This window comes from Lycorma delicatula, chromosome 1 (assembly GCF_047948215.1).
Source record: "Lycorma delicatula isolate Av1 chromosome 1, ASM4794821v1, whole genome shotgun sequence".
Lineage (NCBI taxonomy): Eukaryota > Metazoa > Arthropoda > Insecta > Hemiptera > Fulgoridae > Lycorma > Lycorma delicatula.
Genome location: NC_134455.1, coordinates 82000317 through 82022473, shown reverse-complemented (window position 1 = coordinate 82022473; position 22157 = coordinate 82000317). Strand labels below are relative to the sequence as shown.

General features: G+C 36.4%; 1 protein-coding gene across 1 annotated transcript in view; it reads right to left on the bottom strand.

Annotated features, from left to right (window-relative positions):
- LOC142317545 (MOXD1 homolog 1-like) overlaps positions 1–12280 on the bottom strand; it is a 175304-nt gene extending 163024 nt beyond the window's left edge. Inside the window, exon 1 of the mRNA XM_075354104.1 lies at positions 11984–12280. Within this exon, the coding sequence (XP_075210219.1) occupies positions 11984–12280 (297 nt within the window). The remainder of the gene's footprint in view (positions 1–11983) is intronic.
- Between the last annotated feature and the right edge of the window lie 9877 nt (positions 12281–22157).

Genomic DNA, 22157 nt, shown 5'->3' with positions numbered 1-22157 from the left:
TAATACATTAATGCTACAGAGAGAAAAAACTAACAAAGTTGTTATACTTTCTTGGTATTGGTTATTTATTCTTATGCAGTGGAAAAATAATGATAGATGAAAAAAAGTTTAAAAAATTAAAAAACGTCGTTATTTTTTAAATCGATAATTCAAAAAATTCTGTTAAATATATGCAATAAATAAAAAGATCGAATTAAAAATCAAAATGTACTTAAATTTTAAACTTTAGTTTAAAATTTAAATCAAACTTTTCAATTTTTGGGAAGGAGGAATTTTGGGGCAAATTTTTTTATTAAATGGTAAAGTAAGCATGTACGTATGTACTGAGCTTAATATAAAATGGGATTATATTTGCTAAACTTTGAGAAAATTGACTCTAAAGAAACCCTAAGCCTAATTTTTTTACTTTTTTCATTAATTATAGTTTTTCTTGATGTATTCAGATTAGACAAACCGATTTTTATGAAATTTTGTACAAAGATCATATATATATATATATACAGGGTCCGGCATATAAATCTGACAATTTTGTAGTAATTGTGATGTTGACACCACCTGTCAATGAGAAGGCGGGAGTGTATTGTACATCGACATGTCTATTCATGCTATTTCAGTAGCCAGTATGTCATGGTCGGGTGAACAACGAGCGTTTGTGATTGAAGCCTATTTTAAAAATAATGACTCGGTTATTGTAACACAGCGTTTATTTCGCAGACATTTCAATTTAAATCGACACGCGTCTGTTCCTAGTAGGAATACGATATTGTTGAGGGTGAAGAATTTTAGGAACATATCGTCTGCTTTAAAAATGAAACCAACAGGACGAAAATGGACTGTGAGAACGCCTGAAAACATTAACGCTGTAAGGTTAGCTGTTACGCGGTCTCCACAACGTTCAGCAGCGAGAAATGCTGCTGCGCTAGCCATTTCTAATCGAAGTATACGACGAATTCTTCATGCCGACCTGAAATTCCATCCGTATAAGATGATGTTAGTGCAACAATTTAGTGCAAATAATTGGGCGTCTCGCAAAGCAGCTTGCGAGGTCATCCTCGAAAATGTCCACCAGGATGTCATTATTATTTTAAGTGACGAGACGCATTTTCATCTGTCAGGATTTGTGAATAAACAAAATTACTGTTATTGGGCTTCGCATAATCCACGCAAATTGTTGAAAAACCACTTCACAGTCAATATGTTACAGTGTGGTGTGCGGTTTCAAAGTTTGGCAGAATTGGCCCATATTTTTTTGAGGAGATACAGAGCGCAGAGTAACAGTAGCATCTCATCGATACGTAGACATGTTGAATGAATTTCTGCGACCGAAACAGAATGACTTTCAAGGACATGAAATTTGGTTTCAACAGAATGGTGCCACCGCCCATACGGTGAGAATGGCAATGGTTGTTCTGCGAGAAACCTTTCCTGAACGTTTGATTTCCCGATTTGGCGACATTCCTTGGCCAGCGCGTTCACCTGATCTGGCTGTTTGTGATTTTTTTTCTGTGGGGGTATCTCAAACATAAAGTCTTCAATAGTCGACCACAGTCAATTGCAGAACTCAAGGAGACCATTCAACGAGAAATTGAAGCAGTTTCACAAGTGATGATTGAGCGAGCAATGTCAAATTTTAGAATGAGGTTAAGTGAGTGTGTGAGGAGTAATGGAAAACATTTGGACAACATAATATTCAAATAAAAAAAATCTATGTTAGTAATTCACTATAAATTGCAAAAATTGATCTTTAATTTGATATGTTAAATGTTTTAGTAGTACGAAACACAGTTTAATTTAATTATTACCCCTCAAAAATCGTCAGGTTTATATGCCGAACCGTGTATATATGGGCCATTGGTGTTATTTAATTTAGGCTACAATTGGACAAGCGTAGGGAAAGATATGGTCAACACGGGTCATATATCTCAAAATTTTATTCGAAGATTACTACAAATTTTATTTCATAATTCTTTACTTGTGCATTTATATACTTAATTTTTTTATTTAATTTTCGTCCAAAATAGTAGTTCCTCAAGGGTGACATCCTCGGTAGTGAAGGCTGCATAACTTTGGCTACCGAATTACTTTGGAAATTCCGGGTTTTTCTCGTTTAACAGAGACGTAAAGTTTCACAAGATATAAAATTAGTTAATTAAAAGATTTAAAAGGGGAGGCACCTTTCTTTTGTATTCGTTCAGGTATTTTGAATTAAAAATATGAATCTGCGTGAACTGATAAAAAAATAAAATAGGAGTCTCTATGTTTTCCTTTTTGTATAGCATTTCATTAATCGAAACATATTTTTAGAGTGATTCACGAAAAATGTAACAAACTTTCTGAACTTGTTCTATTGGTAAAAATAGAGAAGAAAGTTCATGAAAACACAGGTTCGAAATCGCAAATCAGCTGATTTTGAAGTCGAGAGTTCTAAGGTTCAAATCCTATTAAACAATTACTTTTATACAGATTTGAATACTATATCGTGCATACCGGTATTTCTTTGGTGGTTGGGTTTCAATTAACCACACACACACATCTCTCAAGAATGGTCGACCTGAGATTGTACAAGACTACCTTCCTTTACATTCATACATATCATCCTCATTCAAAGTAATACCTTACGGTGGTTCCGGAGGCTAAACAGAAAAAGAAAGAGAGGTTCGGAAATGCTAAGTTAGCGAGGATCGGCAGGTGAAATATTTCACCCTAATTTCTGCGCTTTCGGTAAAATTAAACCAGACTGTAATTTTGTAATCTGGGACCCAAATTAAGAAGTAAATTTAGTAGTTTTATAACGAATCACTTCAAAAATTGAAAAAAAGAGATCCCAGAATTGTATTTTTAATAGTTTTCGAAAATCTTGGGTAAAAGATAAACGACTGGGGATACACTACTTTATTTTTGGCGTAAAATAACTTTGTTAAATGGGTAATAAACAAATAAAAGTTTTGTTTAAAACTTGTAGAGAATGTTGAGTTTGAGTATGAGTAAAGTCCACAAACGTGAGAATTTCGAAATTTATTTATTTTTTTAAATATGAAAATTAAATATGAAGAATGGTTTCAAATCCCAAGAAACGTTTGAATGGAAAAACGTCGATGTGTTAAGTTTGTCATAAATTACCTTTTTTAAAAATGTAATAAATATAAATTATATTAAAGTTTGTCGAGAATTTATTCTGAGAGAATAAGTACGCTTTTCTATAAAGTAAAATTGGGGTATTGATTAATAATTCATTATTTGTTGAAACAACCGTAAAGTTTTTGTAAAAAATTTTGAATCGAACAATACCATACAATTCTTACTTATCATCTATTCAATTAATACTATTATCCGCTATTTGTAGATAGATGTATATAGATTTTTAAATAAGATCGTGAAGAAGGGAGAAACGTCCCTCGGGAGAAAGGCGCCCTCCGGCACTGTTGTATTCCGCTGTACCTACGTACACGTCATCGAAAGCAATGTTTAGAGGAGGAGACAGCATCTTTAATGTGTCGGATCTTCTCTTCCCATTAGTACTTTAAAAATGTTTACTATATTTATTCACATAAATAAAATTAAAAAAAATTAAAATTACAATTTTAGCACCTCATTGTCATTCATAGAATGACACGCAGTGGAAATGTGGTTATTATTTACAAATACAACCGACCTCATTTACATTCCATCAATAACGATGTGTATCACATCACAATTAGTTGACAATGAAATTATCAAAATATCAATAACCAAGTTTTAATTAAATCCGGTTTTACTTATACTGATACAAAACTTCTAACAAGAAGGCCATTAATCTATTTATGAGCTTCTTTTAATTTATCTTTAATACATAAATACTGACAACTAATTAACTAATTAATTGAAATTTAATACTATGATAAAAATAAGTAAATTATTATCCACGTGATTCATAACGTAATATTATTATAAGAAAAGAGAATAGACTACAAAACCTTTTTATCAATTTATATCCAATAAAACACTGACTATAAAGTTGAGCACGAAATCATTGTTATTAGTTGCATAAAATCTTATTTCATTACGAAATAAAACTGGACATAGGTTTCTGATTTAATAATCATAAATATGAAACTAAAGACTGATAAACTGTATACACCTTTGTCCTACTTGCGCCATTATTTACGGATTAACGGTGGCTAAAATAGTCTATACGTCGGACGTGGAATGTAAGGTTTCACATCGATGATGTAATTAAACTTTAATAAGCAACTGTAATTCAAACTGCTTTGTTTTGACTACTTATCTATATCCAGCGTAAAAAAATAACTTAGTTATGAGTAATTACTGATATTAGAAAATTAAACTCTTATCTGCTTATGACGTGCGCGAGACTTAGACTACAAAGCTGTCCTTTGTATTTTTCATACGCATAGGCTATTCTTATTTCTTATGAAAACATTTTTTATCAATCTTTGCAATAATTTTATGATAATTTTCCATTGTGATAACGACCATTTAGTACGTAAACGTTCCGTGTACATTAAAACTACGGAACTAGTGAAAAAAGAATTGCATTCATTCACTGTTTACGTGTTATTGCTTTTGAAAAAGAGCATGGAAATTGTGCTATAGGCAGGAAATTTGATGTAGCAGAGTCCTGTATTTCTGATTGGCGGAAAAAGAAAAATAATTTTTCGTAGCCGATAAAAAACAAAAGATCATTTTGGTGGAAAACCGCGAAATATACGGAAATAGAAGAAAATCTTGAAGCGCATCAATTGCATGTACGTCAGATTACATTCGTGATTTATACACAATTGTGTCAGATACCTGGAAATCACCGACAATTTTAAGTATTGATAGAGATGAATTTAAAGCTAATATTAACATAGTACGCCGATTTCTTTGCCGACACATTCTTTTCTATTAGAAGAAGGACAACAGTAATAGAACCTTCAAGAAGCATTCGTCATACATTTACAATTAAAAGGATCAATTAAAAAGGATTTACAATTAAAAAGGAACAATTATCTCTTAGATCTAATTAGGAATGTGCACCAGACACTAGTGACTTTAGAAATGTCATCGACATCATTTAAAAGTGTAGGTGCAAAGAATGTTCAGATATGAACTGCCGATTATGAAAAATAACGTTGTTTACAATACTTTAGGAAAGGAAAAACTTGCCCCCGGTATATAATTTTTAAAAGAAACATCTACCGAAAGGTGAAAAATTTTAACCCGATATTGTCACACGAACACAAGAAAAGAGATGGATGAATAATTAATTAGTACTGAATTGAATTAAATGCGTCTGGGAGCGTCGACGAGAAGGTTTAAAACGAAAAATCTTCTGTACTGGTAACCAACACTTTTAGAGCTCATACCGATGACGTAAAGCGCAGGCTGATTACTGGAAATTGTGATCAGATTATTATTCCTGGTGGAATGACATCTATTCTTCAATCTCTTGGTATCTAAACCGATCGATTAAAACCTAATTAATTCCTTAAACAAACTGGATGGCCAACCCGAAACTACATTATCTGGTAAAATTAAGATACAGTCTTTAATACAGATGTGTAAGAGGATTAATGTGGATCGGTCAGTAATACCGGATGATTTTTTTCAAGAAATGTTGAATTTCATACACTCTCTGTGGACGTAAGGATGATTATTTCTGGTTACGAAGATGTGAATAAAGATAACTACAATTTTGTGGGTGATGGAAACTCAAGCTCTGATGACATTAATTAAGGAAAATATCTAACATAATTTCTATGCTTTTAATTAAATATTTACAGTATCCACTGATTAACTGACGTTATGTAATTACAAACATTTTAACACATTCAATCTTCTATGATGATTTTGTTAATAAAATGTAGAAAAATAACGTAATTTCTTTTTTACTTTTTTAATTTTCCAAACCTACAGGTGGCGCACGAAATAATCCAACATTTGATTTTATTCAAAAATATTAATTTAAATCGCAATACAGAAAAGGAAAATACAACGTGTATTTACTACAGACCTTTTCTTCCTTTCTTTTTTCTGTTTAGCCTCCGGTAATTACCGTTCAGATAATACATCAGAGGATGAATGAGGATGATATGTACGAGTGTAAATGAAGTGTAGTCTTTTACAGTTTGAGTTCGATCATTCCTGAGATGTGGTTAATTAAAACCCAACCACCAAAGAACACCATATCCGTAATCTAATATTCATATCCGTGTATAAATAACTGACTTTACTAGGACTTGAACGCTGGAACTCTCAACTTCCATATCAGCTGATTTAGGAAGACGCGTTCACCACTAGACCAACGCGGTAGCTTGTTTACTATAGAAAAATAAGCCTAGAAATTATGCTTATCACGTGTTCAATATGACCACCAACACGCAACTTCTTCAACACAAACTCCTACTTGTTAATAACTCCACGACACATATCCTCAGTTATCTCGTAGCACGACTCAATGATCAGCCCTCACAGTTCTTTCACTGTGCGAGGATATTTAGGAAAAGTTTTTCTTTTAGAAATCCCCTTTTAGAAAATAATCACACAAATTCAAATCAGGACTCTTCGGGGGTCAGTTCTGTCTACGCGCAAAACAATTAGAAAATCGGTTTGAAATAACATTTGCGTTAAAGGTTTCATGCAGAAAGTCTAAAATAACATCGACTAGATCTACTACCGAAGCTGATGAAATAAACACAAATTGCAAGCGATCACAATCAGAATGAAGCGATCGCTGAAGATCACCATCTGTAGCATATACTAGCCGAATTTTGACTGGAAGGATGATGTTACACGATTAATTGCTCAGCTTCCTCCACCCGTAATACTGGTGGGTGACTTTAATGCACATAATTCTCTTTGGGAGTCGGATCGAGTTGATGCCCGGGAAAGAGAATTGGAAAAGTTCCTATTAAATTCTGATTTCATTACCTTAAATGATGGTTCAGGAATTTTTTTCAATGCCAGAGATGGATCGACATCCTGTATAGATTTAGTATTTATAAGTGCATCGATAGCACCGAGGTACACTTCCAAAGTTTTAGAAGATCTACATGGAAGTGTCAATTCCCGGTGCAAATTGTAACTGATGTTACAATTCACTATAATCAATAAACTGATATTAGCCATTCCAGCAGAAATCAGTAAAAGCGTCTATATCGACGATCTGGCAATTGGGTATGCCAGCAACACTATAGTTATGGTGAAGTACAAATTGCAACGAGCGATAAACCCCCTCAAAGAAGTGTCGAGGAATAATGGTTTCAAATTTTCACCAGAGAAAACGTGCCGTTTATACGTCTGTAGGAAGGAAATTCCTCACCGAAGTCGTGTTTTGACCATCGATGATCATTCAGTACAATACAAATGATGGTTCATTACAAATGATAATGTATGATTTTTTGATCTATTATTAGATAAATTCCTTACATGGGGATTACATATACAGAACTGTGTGTTAAATTCAACAAAGCCCTAAACGTTTTTAGATGTTTACCAAACATCAATTGAAGCTCAGATTAAGAAATGCTACTGAGGCTGTATAAAGCATTAGTTCAGTCAAAGTTTGACTACGGGTGTATTTTATATTCATCCGCCAGAAAGTTGCATCTACGAAAGTTAGACGTCATACGCAACAGCAACAATTATTAGATATGCCACTGGCACTTTCCATACAAGTCCGAAGACTAGTTTAATATCGAAACCCGGAATAATGCTACTACAGTATAGAAGAGAGATCCTATTGTTAAGATATGCGGCAAATGATATGCAGCTGATCAGAAAAAGACAGATACTAAACCAGAGATTCAAGTTCCTCTGCATAACCTCTTAGATGACGGTGCGTGCGAAGAAAGAGATTACTTCGGGTCTTCTATGGAGACTTCTAAGCCCCCTACAAGTGAAGTTACAAATAACTGAAAGTTATTAGTTTTAAGTTACAAATAACTGTAGCTGAAGTTACAGATATGCGTCTTTTCCTGCTCATATAAACAATAAAACATTTAACAACCATCCTCTGGCTGTATTATATGAACGTCGTGCTACCTATTCCAGACCAGCTGAAATGCGGTATCATGAATTTACAAGAAAATATGAAATTACTTTACTAGACATACTAGCAATTTCTGCAAAACAATACCGCATGGCTCTTACCAGCGGTAAACACAAGACTGGATCTCTCTCATGGAAAAATAAAAGAAAAACAAGCAGTAATCATCCAACAGGAATTTTTATCAACCATCACTAGTTGTGAAGAATACATTAAAATTTATACTAATGGTTCTAAAACAGAACACGGTGTTGAAAAGGGCTTAGATCTTTAAATGGAAAAGCCCATTCTTGGATACTGCCAGATATGGTAAGTGTTTAAATGGCAGAATTTACTGTCATAAAACAAGCGTTTACACCATTTACTGCCATACAGAACATTTCTGCGAAGAGAAAGTGCTTATATGTTCTTAAAGTCCTTATTGCAAACATTTTGTCCATTTTATACGTTTAATATCGACGAGGGCAGCGATGTGTATTTGTTTGGACTCCAAGGCATGCTGGTATCTCAGGAACAAAAGCGCAGTTGAAGCTGCCAGAACGGCAACAGTTTGTGATAATTTAAATATAATTTCTGTTCGAGTAACAGATGTTAAAGATTGTCTAACATACAATAAGAAACAGGTAGAGTAATGAATGAAGAAGGTTAAATACGAAACTAAACGCAATTAAAACTTCTCCACATAAATGGGGGAGCGACGTGAAATTGACTCGCCAAGAACAAGTGGCAGCGACTAGACTCAGAATCGGTCCCAAACGAATAACAAATTCATATTTGTTAACTGGCGAAGAAAGTCTAATGTGCAGTATTTGTAATAAACTGCTTACAATCAAACATCTAATGGAAGAATGTACCATATATGAGAGCCTCAGAAAGAAGTTCGGTCTAATAAATAATATTGCTGCTCATTTGGTGGAAAAGAAGAAAAAATAGTTGCTTATCTACACACCAGCGCACTATTAACAAATTTATTGTCAGTTCAAGTTGTGTTTAAGCAATCTCTAAGTGAAGTAATCTTTTTTCTATGAATATGAATATTTTTTAATAATGTTGGTATTGCCAAGACTTTCGTTTTTCATTTTGTTTTTTATTTATTGTTTCATTTTAGTACCAGGGTCCTTTACACTGTAAGTGTTATCAGTGTACTAACATATATGAGTGTTAAAATGTTCTGTATTGTTATTTTGGTGTTTTTAAATAAAATGTAAGGGCCCTTTACACCTTTACATATGACAAACCTGGTGGTGATTTAAACCCTACTTTAAAGAATCTGACGAGGGCTATTCTTTAAAGAATATGACCGTAGAGATGATGCCCATATAAAAAAAAAATATTCATGAACTGCTGTCAGTTCTGCCAACAAAAAACGCATTAATAACCTATACAATTATTGCCATAACAAATCATTGGATCATTTCATGCGCCACTCTGTAGATGCGCGTAGTACATGGGTGAATACAGTACAATAACATTTCATACAAAACCTTTATCCATAAAAAAACAGAATAAAAATTATTGCTAATTACTATTGATTAATACAGAGTTACTTTAGTACACTGTAAAAACATTTGTATAAGCCTTATTTTGTCTTCCTTTACAGTTTGTTGAAATTGATTTACTTCTATTTCATTTTTTAAAGGACAAAAAAGAATGAAAAAATTAATTAATTAAAAACCCTTAGTTAATAATTTTGTTTTCAAATAATTATAAACGAAAATATCTCAATATTTTTTTCTTAATGTAAACTACTCACGTTCATAAATCTTAACTAGAATTCTGTACAGAAGAATTGAAAAGAGACTGGAAGAAGTGTTAGGTGAAAACCATCTGGTTTCAGGAAAAGTAATGGGCAAGGGAAGCAATTTTAACGCTCAGATTAATAGTAGAGAGAAGATTAAAGAAAAACAAACCAAAATACATAGCATTTATAGACTTAGAAAAGGCGCTTCAATAAATTCAATAATTTAGATTGGAATAAAATGTTCAGCGTTTTAAAAATTTAGGATTCAAGAATAGAGATAGAAGAACAATTGCTAATATTGGTAGTACTAATCGAGGAACATAAGAAAGAAGCCGTAATAAGAAATCCAAGAGTCCAAAGATGTTCCCTATCCCCGTTACTTTTTAATATTTTCATAGAACTAGCAGTTAATGATGTTAAAGAACAATTTAGATCCGGAATAACAGTAAAAGGTGAAAAGATAAAGATGCTACGATTTGCTGGTCATATAGTAATTCTAGCTCAGAGTAAAAAAGATTTAGAAGAAACATGAATGGCATGGATGAAGTCCTACGGAAGAACTATCGCATGAAAATAAACAAGAACAAAACGAAAGTAATGAAATGAAATAGAAATAATGTAGATGGACCACTGAATAAAAAATAGGAAGAGAAAAGATTATGGAGGTAGAATAATTTTGTAATTTGGGAAGTAGAATTACTGAAGATGGACGAAGCAGTAGCGATATAAAATGCCGAACAGCACAACGAAACGAGCTTTCAGTCAGAAATATAATTTGCTTACATCAAAAATTAATTTAAATGTCAGGAAAATAGTTTTGAAGGTATATGTTTGGCGCGTAGCTTTATATAGAAATGAAACTTGGACGATCGGAGTACCTGAGAAGAAAATATTAGATGCTTTTGAAATACGGTACTATAGCAGAATGTTAAAAATCAGATGGGTGGATAAAGTGACAAATGAACAGGTGTTGCGGAAAATCGAAGAAGAAAGAAGCATTTAGAAAAATATAGTTAAAAGAAGAGACAGACTTATAGGCCACATATTAAGGCATCCTGGAATAGTCGCTTTGATATTGGAGAGACAGGTATATGGGAAAAATTGTGCAGACAGGCAACGTTTGGAATATGTGAAACAAATGTTAGAGATGTAGGGGGTATACTGAAATGAAACGACTGGCACTAAATAGGGAATCTTGGAAAGCTGCATCAAACCAGTCAAATGACTGGAGATAAAAAAAATTTAAAATTTCTTACTCTACAACTTTAATATCGTAATATAACTAGTATAAAAAATTACTTCCGTTTAAGTTAGTATTTATTATAAAAAAAACTTCCTGTGTATATTTCAGTTTGTACGTACCGACATTTGCTTAAAACTTTAAGAACTACTCTCCAATATGAATGATCTATTGAACTTAAGATGATTTTATGCGATTATAAAAATTACAATTTTTATAAGTATTCCTTATTAGTCACAATTGCTTGTTATTTGTAAAGAAGAAACAAAAATTTGAAAAAATGTTTGATTTAAACAAACTTCCAACAAAAATAAGCAAATATTAAAATTTTTAATATTTACGGGATTTGTTTTTTTTTAATGGTATAAACAGTCACCTATTTTTTTTCGTTTATTTTCTTGTTATTTTACAGTTAAAAATTTAATAGCCTGTTGAAATTTCAATAAATTTCCGATATTTACTAACCTATTTCATTTATATATATATATATATATATATAGAGAGAGAGAGAGAGAGAATATTTATAAGTAATACAACACAAATAAACATTTTCAAATAAAAAAATATCCGTTAACTTTTGAATGACAAAAAAACAAAACACAGCCCGTCTGAGTGTAACAATAAAAAGTTTTTTTTTTATGAACGTTATACGCTTGGAACTTCATTAAAGTCTTTAACTATTTCTTTTGTTGCCGTTCTTTAACACCACATTTTTAATACTTACTTATTCAACAAGCAAAGATGCTGAATAAATTTAACGTAATAGATTTCCATTGATTAACATAGATTTACACTAGTTCATCTGTAATTTCATAAAGTTACTAACGATAAATTATGAACGATTTTAATAAAAATTTGATTAAAGTCGCTAGCGGTTTTCGCATAATGCCATGATAAAGGTTATATCTACGTGTTCTTTAATTTGTATTACATAATCTTATAATAATAAATAAAATAAAAATAATAACTTTACCATTAGATAAGGTTTACCAGAAACATCATCGACCCATCCTATTATAACATCAGCACCAGATATTGAACCCGTATGAGAAAATCCGAGAACAAAATAACCCCTTGTAGCGGCTTCGACCATCAACATTAATTTATCTTCCATAGGTGTCCACGAAAGACGTACTGAATCTAAGACGGCAGAATGAGTCCATTCTAAATTATCTAAAGATAATTCAATAGTCTCATTTACATTAAAACCGTACGCACACCAACCGTAAAATAAAACAAACACAGCACATTTAACGTTTACCACCGTCATGTCGCTCGCCTCCTAGTTGACTGCCGGTGTGTTCCTTGCCGTTGCTGGTGCCGCGACACACCTGGCCCTCACACCTGCCGGTTCCCTCCCCACCACTGCACATACGTACGTATATTAAAATCATTCCCTCCTATATACATATAAGTAATAAGGCTGATGATTTGGAGCAAAAAGAGACTATCAAGTGAAAAATGATTCTTTCTTAAGTTTTTCTTAAAATAATTTTGACTTCGAATTCTCTTAAGATAATTTCCACATGATTTTTTCTTAAAATAACCTTCACTTTGAATTAAAATAAAATTAGATTTTCATTAATTTTCCAATGCAATTTTTATAGATAATAATTTATTCACTTTGTTTTTATTTGAAATTTGCAGGGTGGAAATTTCCTAAAAAATTCTTACTCGACTAAAATTAGAGTATCTTAACATAAGCTCTACTTTGTATTTAACGAACCGCTGCTCATTAAAACCTTTTCCTTTTCCTTTAAACATCATTATATTGAGTATTAAACCGTCTACAATATTATGTTAATAGTATCAATCAGTTTATAAAATTCAGTCCACCGATCAACATCCTAAACAATTCGATCGCTACCGATCCGTAAAACAATCTCTGTATTATTTTTAACTCCGGGGTACTTCCACGGTAAATTTATTGGTAACAATAATATATTTTACCAAATTCATGTCTCTTTTATTATACAAAAGAAAATTTTTGGAAATTGATAGATGAGAACAGTTTTTGAACATATTACAGACGGTAGAAACATCACTCAGATAAGTAAAATATTAGCCTTACCTCTGAAATGAAATACCACTTTTCAAATACTTAAGTACTAACAAAGTACCCCCAACATAATACCAACAAAAAAAAATAAAGTTTGTTAATAAAGTTAAAAGAAACAAGAGAGAATAGTTGAAAACTGGATAAAGTGTTTAAAAGATGTTTTTTTTCTTTTGAGACCACGTTGGACCTCTAGTCAATCAATTTCCAGTGTTATTCGAAGATCGCACTGTTCTTAACCTTCCGGTTTGCCAGTCAGTACTTTTTTAAGACGGTTTGATCTTTGTGTCCGCATTTCGTCTGAAACTTTCACTGTGCGTCTTCGTATCTTTTCTTGAAGCCATTCGTCAAAATTCTAAGCTGGGAAATCAAAATCGTAGCCTTCACGCGATCCGGATGTATATCTAGAAAGATTGTGGCGAACTTTTCTAGTGAACTAAATCGAAATCCCTTTCCGGCTTAAAACTGTGATTGTAACTCGGAGTTCAATCTCCCATCAATCAAGGTAGCAAATTTGACAGTTAAAATATGGAAAGTCTTCTGAGAAAACAAATTTCACCGTCAGCGGGAATAACATCGCCGAGAAGTTTCCACTCGGATCCGGTAAGGCAACACTCAAAAGACAACGACAGATCGGAGCGCCAAGAAACCCCCACTAAGAACCATATAACACTAAACTCACATAAATTTAAAAAATGTTTTATTATAAGAAAGAAAAGAAGTACAAATGAACAAAAAGTAGTAGTAAATAACGGTTTAAGTACTATAGAAACAACAACAAAAGATTTATTTGGAATGAATTTAAAAAGAGTAACTGATGCTGGAATAATTAGCAGACTTTTTACGAAAAATATCGGATATCTTGTTACAAATACAGCGGATATAATTATACCGAAAATAACCATGAAGAAGAAGGATTGTGTAAGCGGTTAACAGATCCGTTTTGCGACAACATAATGATTCTAAAAAGTTTAGATGCGAAAGATGGAGAACTTAGTAACATATACTAATGGTTAAAAAAGAAATTTGTTGTAGGTCTTGTAACACTTATTGAGGTGGTCAATTTTCCAAGTACAGGGCGTGGTGTTAAGACTTTTTTTTTTTTAAAGAGGTGGAGGAACTCCATTTACGGGCGCCTAAGCAGTGTCGGGCTAGCTAGCTAACAGGTTCCACCAGTTATAACCAAGGGCGTAGTATACCTGCGCACTACCGACTAAACCACCTTGGATTTGAATGTTAACCAGGATTTTACAGGGACATTTAATACAGTAGAAATGAAAACATATTTAAGAGAAAATTACAATTTTTCTATAGGTGGAGATGTCATGGATAACACCACAAAAGTAATGTTAAAAATGACAATACTGTAGGAATAGACTGTTTGACATGATTTAAACCTAATTCAAAAACTAACATTTCTAACACGTTCTTTACCAGTTAACTTCTGCTGGAGTAAACAAAAAAACACTAGGAAACCACATTGTAAATTCTTACACTGATCCGATAAAAGATTAGGAGAAATTTAAAAAAATAAAAATCCAAGAAACATGGAATAACAGGCTTGGAAGTTACAATTTACAATTATAACAAAAATTTCAAAACAGAATATTAAAAGATATATGCTTGGATTACCAGGATATATCTAACCAAGAAATAAGTATTACCTGGATAAATGCCAAGATTTTTAAATCTTTTAACAGATTCTGTAGAGGTTTTAAGAATCTGAAATACTTAAAAGATGATCCGTTTTATTCTGTGCCTCTTGCAGAGTGGAAAGAAATTTGCGATTCTTTAACAAGTAGTTGTGTTGTTTGTAAAAAACACATTTATAATTATGCACAATGGGATAACAGTAAACGGGTGAAATTTTTGGTTAGAACATTAAGCTTCCAGAACATTAGTTCTGGAAGCTTCCAGAAAACACTCAACAAAGGGAAAATATAATCCATTTTATTATTAATGCGTTTATATCTTATTCAGTTAGCAGAGTTTTTTTGTTTTTTTTTTTCAACCTCCGGAACTACCGTTAGGTATTACGTCAGAGGATGAGATGAATGAGAATTTTTGTAGCGTGTGAAAATGCCACGCCTGACCGGGATTCGAACCCGGGACCTCCGGATGATAAGCCGAGACGCTACCCACTCACGCCACGGAGGCTGGCTAGACTATAGAGTTGAAGTAAACAAACTGCGTGTACGAGTGTTCAGGCAGCCGATTTACAAGCATCTCCTGTAAATCCTCTCTCTTTTTCCTGTTTAGCCTCCGGTAACTACCGTTAAGATAATTCTTCAGAGGATGAATGAGGATGATTGATATGTATGAGTGTAAATGAAGTGTAGTCTTGTACATTCTCAGTTCGACCATTCCTGAGATGTGTGGTTAATTGAAACCCAACCACCAAAGAACACCGGTATCCACGATCTAGTATTCAAATCCGTGTAAAAATAACTGGCTTTACTAGGACTTGAACGCTGTAACTCTCGACTTTCCAAATCAGCTGATTTGGGAAGACGCGTTAACCACTAGACCAACCCGATGGGTTCTCCTGTAAATCCTGCTGCGTATAAAAGAAACTACGCGACGTTAATATTCAGTAACCACGCGCTATTATATTTTGAATTTAAATAAATTAAGAAATTTTGTTTGAGTTTTTTAAGAGTTATGAAATTGTTAGTTGTCCACAAACAGTAAAATTTCACTAATATGTTAGATTAAATTTCTGTGATATAAACAAATAATAAATTCAATTCAGTTTTCGCCATCTGATTGCAAGAAATTCGTAGTGCTGTCAGTATAAAGAGATAAAACGGGACGCTCAATTTTGTTTTCTATTATATTATCCAATTCCCAATAATTTGGTTAAATAGTATCCGATACATTTATTATATAGTTTTCCATTCCTGCTGTCCTGTTTTATCGATGGCTTTTAAGCATAGATTTTTAACATCAGATATTTTAAAAGCAGAATTTTCTGACGCTACATAACTTTGAATTTGTCCCCAAATTAACTCAATTGGGTTGAGTACAATATTACAGGAAGGTAATCGAAGCACGATACTGCCACTAAATCTTGTTAACTCATCAATTTTATACACATTTTAATGCGTGAAGCCTTTTGCAATAATTGGACCTTAACTTCATCCTTTTCTAAAATCACTTTTAAACTGATACATTTTGATACTATTTTTTTCCAAGACACGGCTGGAATTCTTTCCTTTTTACATGAATGATCAGGGAGGTTGTCTAAGACAAAACCAAATTATCTTCCAGAGGAGGTAACACATCGCTAAACCATTTCTCAATAAATAAAATTCATGAAATTTTTTACGAATCGCTTTTTTATCGAAATCATAAATTTTTTTCAGTTGATCTGGGTTTTTTTTTCAGGAAACCGTAATTCATTAGTAGATTCATATACGCGAATCACATTGTTCATTGAAGCAGCACAACTTCCACTTACGTTACCAGTTACTGGGGAGGCGAAGGACGCCTTTTAAGTCCGAAGGACGCCTTCCAACGAAATCAGGGAAAGCAGAAAGCGAAAGCGCTAAGTCCGTTCCTGGACCTAAGGTTCCTGAGGGGAAGCCTGTTGAGAAGCAGGTGACCACTGGAAGTTTGGGACGGATTGAGGAGATGCGGGCCGAATGGTCCAAGATCTCATCTAAAAAGGAATCCAGGGTCGCTCTAGAGTTACGCCAATTGGTAGACTCGTATCTGAGCGAGTGTGCGTTGTTGGTTTCGGGACTGGCAATTAAGTGCGAAGGCCTCCAGGGAGCGAACCTTGCCGAGGACTCAGTCGTTAGTCGACTGTCCGGCAAGGTCGACCAGGTGGTGGCGGGAGTCCGGGGATTCAAGCCGGTAACGGGTGAGGCTTTGGGCGAGCTCCAAAAATCTATTAATAAGGTGGAGTAGAAACTAAAAAAGACTGGTCTCCTTCGCCTCTGTAACGGCTGCGCCTGTGCCTAAGCGGGTAGGCCCGCCGCCACCAGCCCAGGCGCCGGCAGTTAAAATTAAAGGGGCCACCGTAAAGGTGGTTTCGATAAAACCTGGTCAGGAGGCTTCGTCAGCTATGACGGAGCTAACCCTAAAGAAGATCCTGGACCCGCGGAGAGAAAAGTTCCATGTCTCCCGGGTCACAAAAACAAGGGATCATGGAGTTGTCCTGGAAGTAGTAAATGAGCGGCAGGCTAAACAACTGCTGGAGGCAGAAGTTCTTGCTAAGAACGGGCTGAAGGCTCAGCTGCTAGCCGGCGGAGACTACAGATATTGATTTACGATATGCCAAGGGCAACAAGGGTAGAGGAGCCCGAAATCCACAAAGCGATGCATAGCCAAAATCCAGGGTTGGATATGGCGGTCGAGGACTTCCTTAGGGAAGCCAAGGTGGTACGGCAGCTGGGTAGGAAGGGATCCCCGAAGAGTCACTGGGTTCTCGAGATCTCGCCAAAGATCCAGCAGGTCTTAGTGGCCGGTGGAAGACTGTTTTTCGGGTGGACTGCCTGTAGGGTAGTCGACCATATCGAGGTAGCCCGATGCTGCAAGTTTCAGGGCTTTGGGCACACCGCTCTCCGATGCCGAGCGAAGACGAAGATGTGTGACCACTGTGCCGCTTCGGGGCACAGGGCGACCAATTGCCCTGCCAGATCGTTGCCTGCTAAGTGCGCCGCCTGTGCTTTGGTGAAAGACAGCAATGCTGGACACCGGTCGGGGGTAGGCAGTGCAAGACGTACGAGATTGCTCCGGCTAAAGCTGTAAAAAACACAACTTATAGCGACGCCTGAACGGAAAAAAGCCCTCGAGGACGGTTTCTACCAATTCGAACGCCTGCGCCTGGGGCAGGTAAACCTGCACCATTCCCGGGCGGCCACGAGTGAGGCTATGAGGCTCCTTGAGGAGTACGACCTCGAGGTCCTCTTGGTCCAGGAGCCGTACACGGTCGCGGATAGGATGGTCGGCTTCTACTGGGTAAGTATTATTCATTCTCGTAGGGGACGGCCACCCTCTGCGATCGTGGTAAGCTCTGACACTTTGGGTGTTTTCTGAATGTCCCAGTGGTCTGACGAGCAATTCACCGCCGTGCGGATCACGAGGGCTATGCTTGATGTCGAACTAGTGTCAGGATACTTCCAGCTTGGATGGAGTATCAACGACTTGCTGGCGAAGTTGGGTAGGATTCTGGACGGTCTCCCGGACACCAGAGTGTTGGTTGCTCTGGACGCTAACGCCAAGTCTACCGCCTGGGGTTTCCCACTCACAGACCCCAGAGGCGCTGGTCTCGAACAGTTCGTCGAAGCCAGGAACCTCTACTTGATTAATGATGCGGAGCAGCCACCAACTTTCTCTTGCGAACTGGGAGAAAGTTAAATAGACGTCACCTTGGTGACGGGCGACTGCGGAAGACAAGTGGTTGGACTGTCTGGCTCGAGGCCAGAGTGAGCGATCATAGGCTGATATACTATGATATTCGCTAGGTCGCTATAACCTAAAGGGCCTGAATTTATGCAGACTGAGGCATGTATGCGATGCTGCCTTACAGGGATTGGAGTGGCGCATGGTGTAGGGAGGAGGTGGAATTGATGGTGGAGCAAATCGGCTGGGCCATCAAGACTGGCTGTGATGCGGTCCTACGGCAGCCTAGGACAATGGACGGACCCATCATAAGCAGCCAGTCCGCTGATCTTAGCGTGCCTGGAGCCGTCATGACCCCTTCTTCCGGTGGGGGGGGGGGTGCGTCTGTGGAACGCAGACGGAGGCCCGGTAAGAAATGGTGGTCCTCTGACGTTAGCGTGCTGCGCGTAAGAGTTAGGTCCGCGAGAATAAGGTACCAGCGTTGCTCCCTAACGGGAATTATCGTTCATCACGTGCGCGCTGAGCGTCTTCGGATCTACCGGCGTGCCCGTAATGAATACGTTCGCGCCATCAAGGAAGCCAAACTCAAGTTCTGGCAGAACTCCAAGCACGAGTTGCAACGCAATCTCTGGGAGCTCATTGCCCATATTGTCCAGTGTTTGGTGTGGGTTTGATGGTTGAGACCACACACTAACATCTGTGGCGACTTACCAGGCGTTCCTGGATACTCTGTTTCAAGATGCTCCAGAGGGTGAAGCGGAAATCTGCGTTAGGGCGGGTGAAACACCATTCCCTGGCGTACGGACCGTGGAACCCGAAGATATAGACCGAGTGGTTTCTCGAATGGCATTGAAGAAGGCACCGGGGATTGACCAACTTGACCTGGATATATTTTACCATCTGCTGCCTGTCATAAGAGAGCCGTTTGGCAGACTGTTTTCGGGGTGCCTAAGCTGGGGTTTCTTTCCGGCTTACTGGAAGGTAGCTTTGGTGAGGGTGCTCTTAAAATCTGGAAAGGATCCTGCTGAGTAGTTATCGACTCATCAGCCTCTTGCCGGCTCTACGCAAGTTGCTAGAAAGGGTGGTTGTGGAACGGCTCTGCGAAAACATCGATATGAACTGCTTTCTAAACTGAGACCAATATGGCTTCATGAAACGGAATGGCACCGAGGATTGCATCTTAAATGCCCTTGCCGAGGTGGAAAGCGCCGACTGCAAATACGTTTTGGCAATTTTTATTAACACAGAGGCAGCATTTCCTTCCTTGTGTTGGAATTCTGTCCTCTATGAATTGGAACGCCGCAGTGTTCCCGAAGCCTTGCAGGCCGTAGTAAGAAACTATTTGTCTAATCGCTCGGCTCTGTTTAAAGATGCGCACCTAGTTGTGGAAAAGTCCGTCACCAAGGGAAGCCCGCTGGGTTCCATTCTCTGTCCTCTACTGTGGAACCTGGTTTTTGACGGATTTCTGGGATTGACATTCCCAGAAGAGGTCACGGCCCAGGCTTTCGCCGATGACTGTCTCCTTTTAGTTCGTGGTAATTCATGACCGTAGCTGGAAAGTAGAGCGCAGGCGGCTTTGTCAACCGCCGAGGGCTGGATGGACATGCAAAATTTAAAGATTTCTGTGCCCAAGACGAAGTTTATGCTTCTCAAGGGTGCAGACAAATTATCATGCAGTCGTAACCCCCACATTAAGTATAAAGGCTGTGTAATCAGCCGAGTAAGGGTACATATGTACCTAGGTATTTTGTTTGATGAGAAGTTGCTTTTTAGTAACCATATTAGGCAAGTTCCGGCGGACGCTGTCTCAGTGATGCACAAACTTAGAAGGATTGATCGAAAGGACTACGGGTTGTCGGGCCGTCAAATGTACATGGTGTACCGAGGCGTCTTTGAGAGTATGATCGCATTCGCGGCGCCAGTTTGGGCGCATAGGTTGGATAGAAATAGAGCACTGCTTCAAAATTTGATATGGTCAACTACTTGAAGCAAAATGGCAAGTTGTGACACAATAGCTGTATTCACTCGATACAACAATTGCCGCCAAAAGAGAAAGAATACAAGTTTGATAAACTGTTGCCCCCCCCCCACCACATGGTCATTCCGTAATTCGAATCTCCCCTTACATGTGCGAATTATAAATCCCATAGAGTAGCTCGGGCAAAAATTAAAAGACACATCAGTTCTAATAACACAACCATTGAGATGTCATTAACGAGACTGCGAGAACTAATGACAGAAGGTATTGAAAATCACACCTTAGGATTGGTCATCGTACTGTAAAAAGTTATCAAATTTGAAGATGAGTTTTGGACTACAAATGGAATTCGGGAAGATGCAGTCGACAAAGTTATCGTAAGTCTCGGCAGTTATGATAGTAAAGAAGACGAATCAGGGAACATTGACGAAGAATCAATTGAAGGTTACTCGGAGGAAGAGGAAAGCAGTGAAGATAAAGTTTTAGCAGTTTCACTAAGGGAGTAATAATTTTTGTAAATCTTCTTGACTTTATATCATCCACAATACTTTTTGAATCTTATGGAATATTATAGGCCTATTTATATTCTCATGTGACAAAATTAGTGTAGTTTGTTTTAAACGTACGAATTAGGAATTAGATACTTCATTCTTTCATCCATTCAACAGGAGTAAAAATCCTGATTTGTATGAAAAAGTGTATTATACGGTGTGTTAGATTATGGAAACGTTGAAGAAATAAAAGATATGCAAAATGATCAACAAAGAATTATTTTAAGTATTGTATATCCTGGAAATGGAGTTCTAATTTTGGCTATGCTATTATGAGTTACCCGCGAAATGTAAGTAGAAAAATAAATTTTATTATTATGAAATAAATTCTTATAATAGAAACCATTAGTACAAAATAAAAAAACGAGTTGTTTGTATTTTACAAGGATGATAAAATTATAAATTCGTTTACAGTAAGAATAAGTGATTATATTAATAAGCCAATGTTTTTAAAAACAATTTAGTCTGTTTAGAGAGAAACAGAATATTATCTCAATCGCTCTCACTCTTTTTTCTTTTTCTCTTTAGCCTCCGGAACCACCGTAAGGTATTATACTTAAGAGAATGAATGAGAATGATATGTGTGAATGTAAATGAAGCGTAGTCTTGTATAGTCTCTAGTCGACCACTCCTAACGAATGTGGTTAATGGAACCCAACCACCAAAGAATATCGGTGTCCACGATCTTAGTATTCAAATCATAAGATCTAGTATTCGTTCTAAGGTTCAAATCAGGATTTGAAATCAGCTGATTTGCGATGACAAGTTAATCACAAGACAAGCTCGGTGGGCAATCGCTCTCACTCATGTTATTTTTCATAACGGCATATCAGTATAGGGTTAGAGAACCCCTTCAACGGCATATCAGTATAGGCCTCTATTGGATCTTCGTCCAATAGAAGCTTCCTGAACAATCAAAAAAAGCTAGCCAAATTCGATCGATTATCCTCCCTACTGATTTATTCTATTATAATGACGTCGTCCATTGTGAAATTTTACCAAAACGATGCACAGTTAACAAAAACGAATATTAGTATCGATAAACGATACTTGGATTTTGCATTACAATACCGCTTCAGCTCAGCTTTATTAATTTCTTAATTACTTAGCCAAAAATAACACCATTCTGATGCCGTAGCCATCATATTCTCCAGACTTTGGAACCCCGCGAATTTTTCTTTTTTCCACTGATTAAGAGAACACTAAAAAAAGG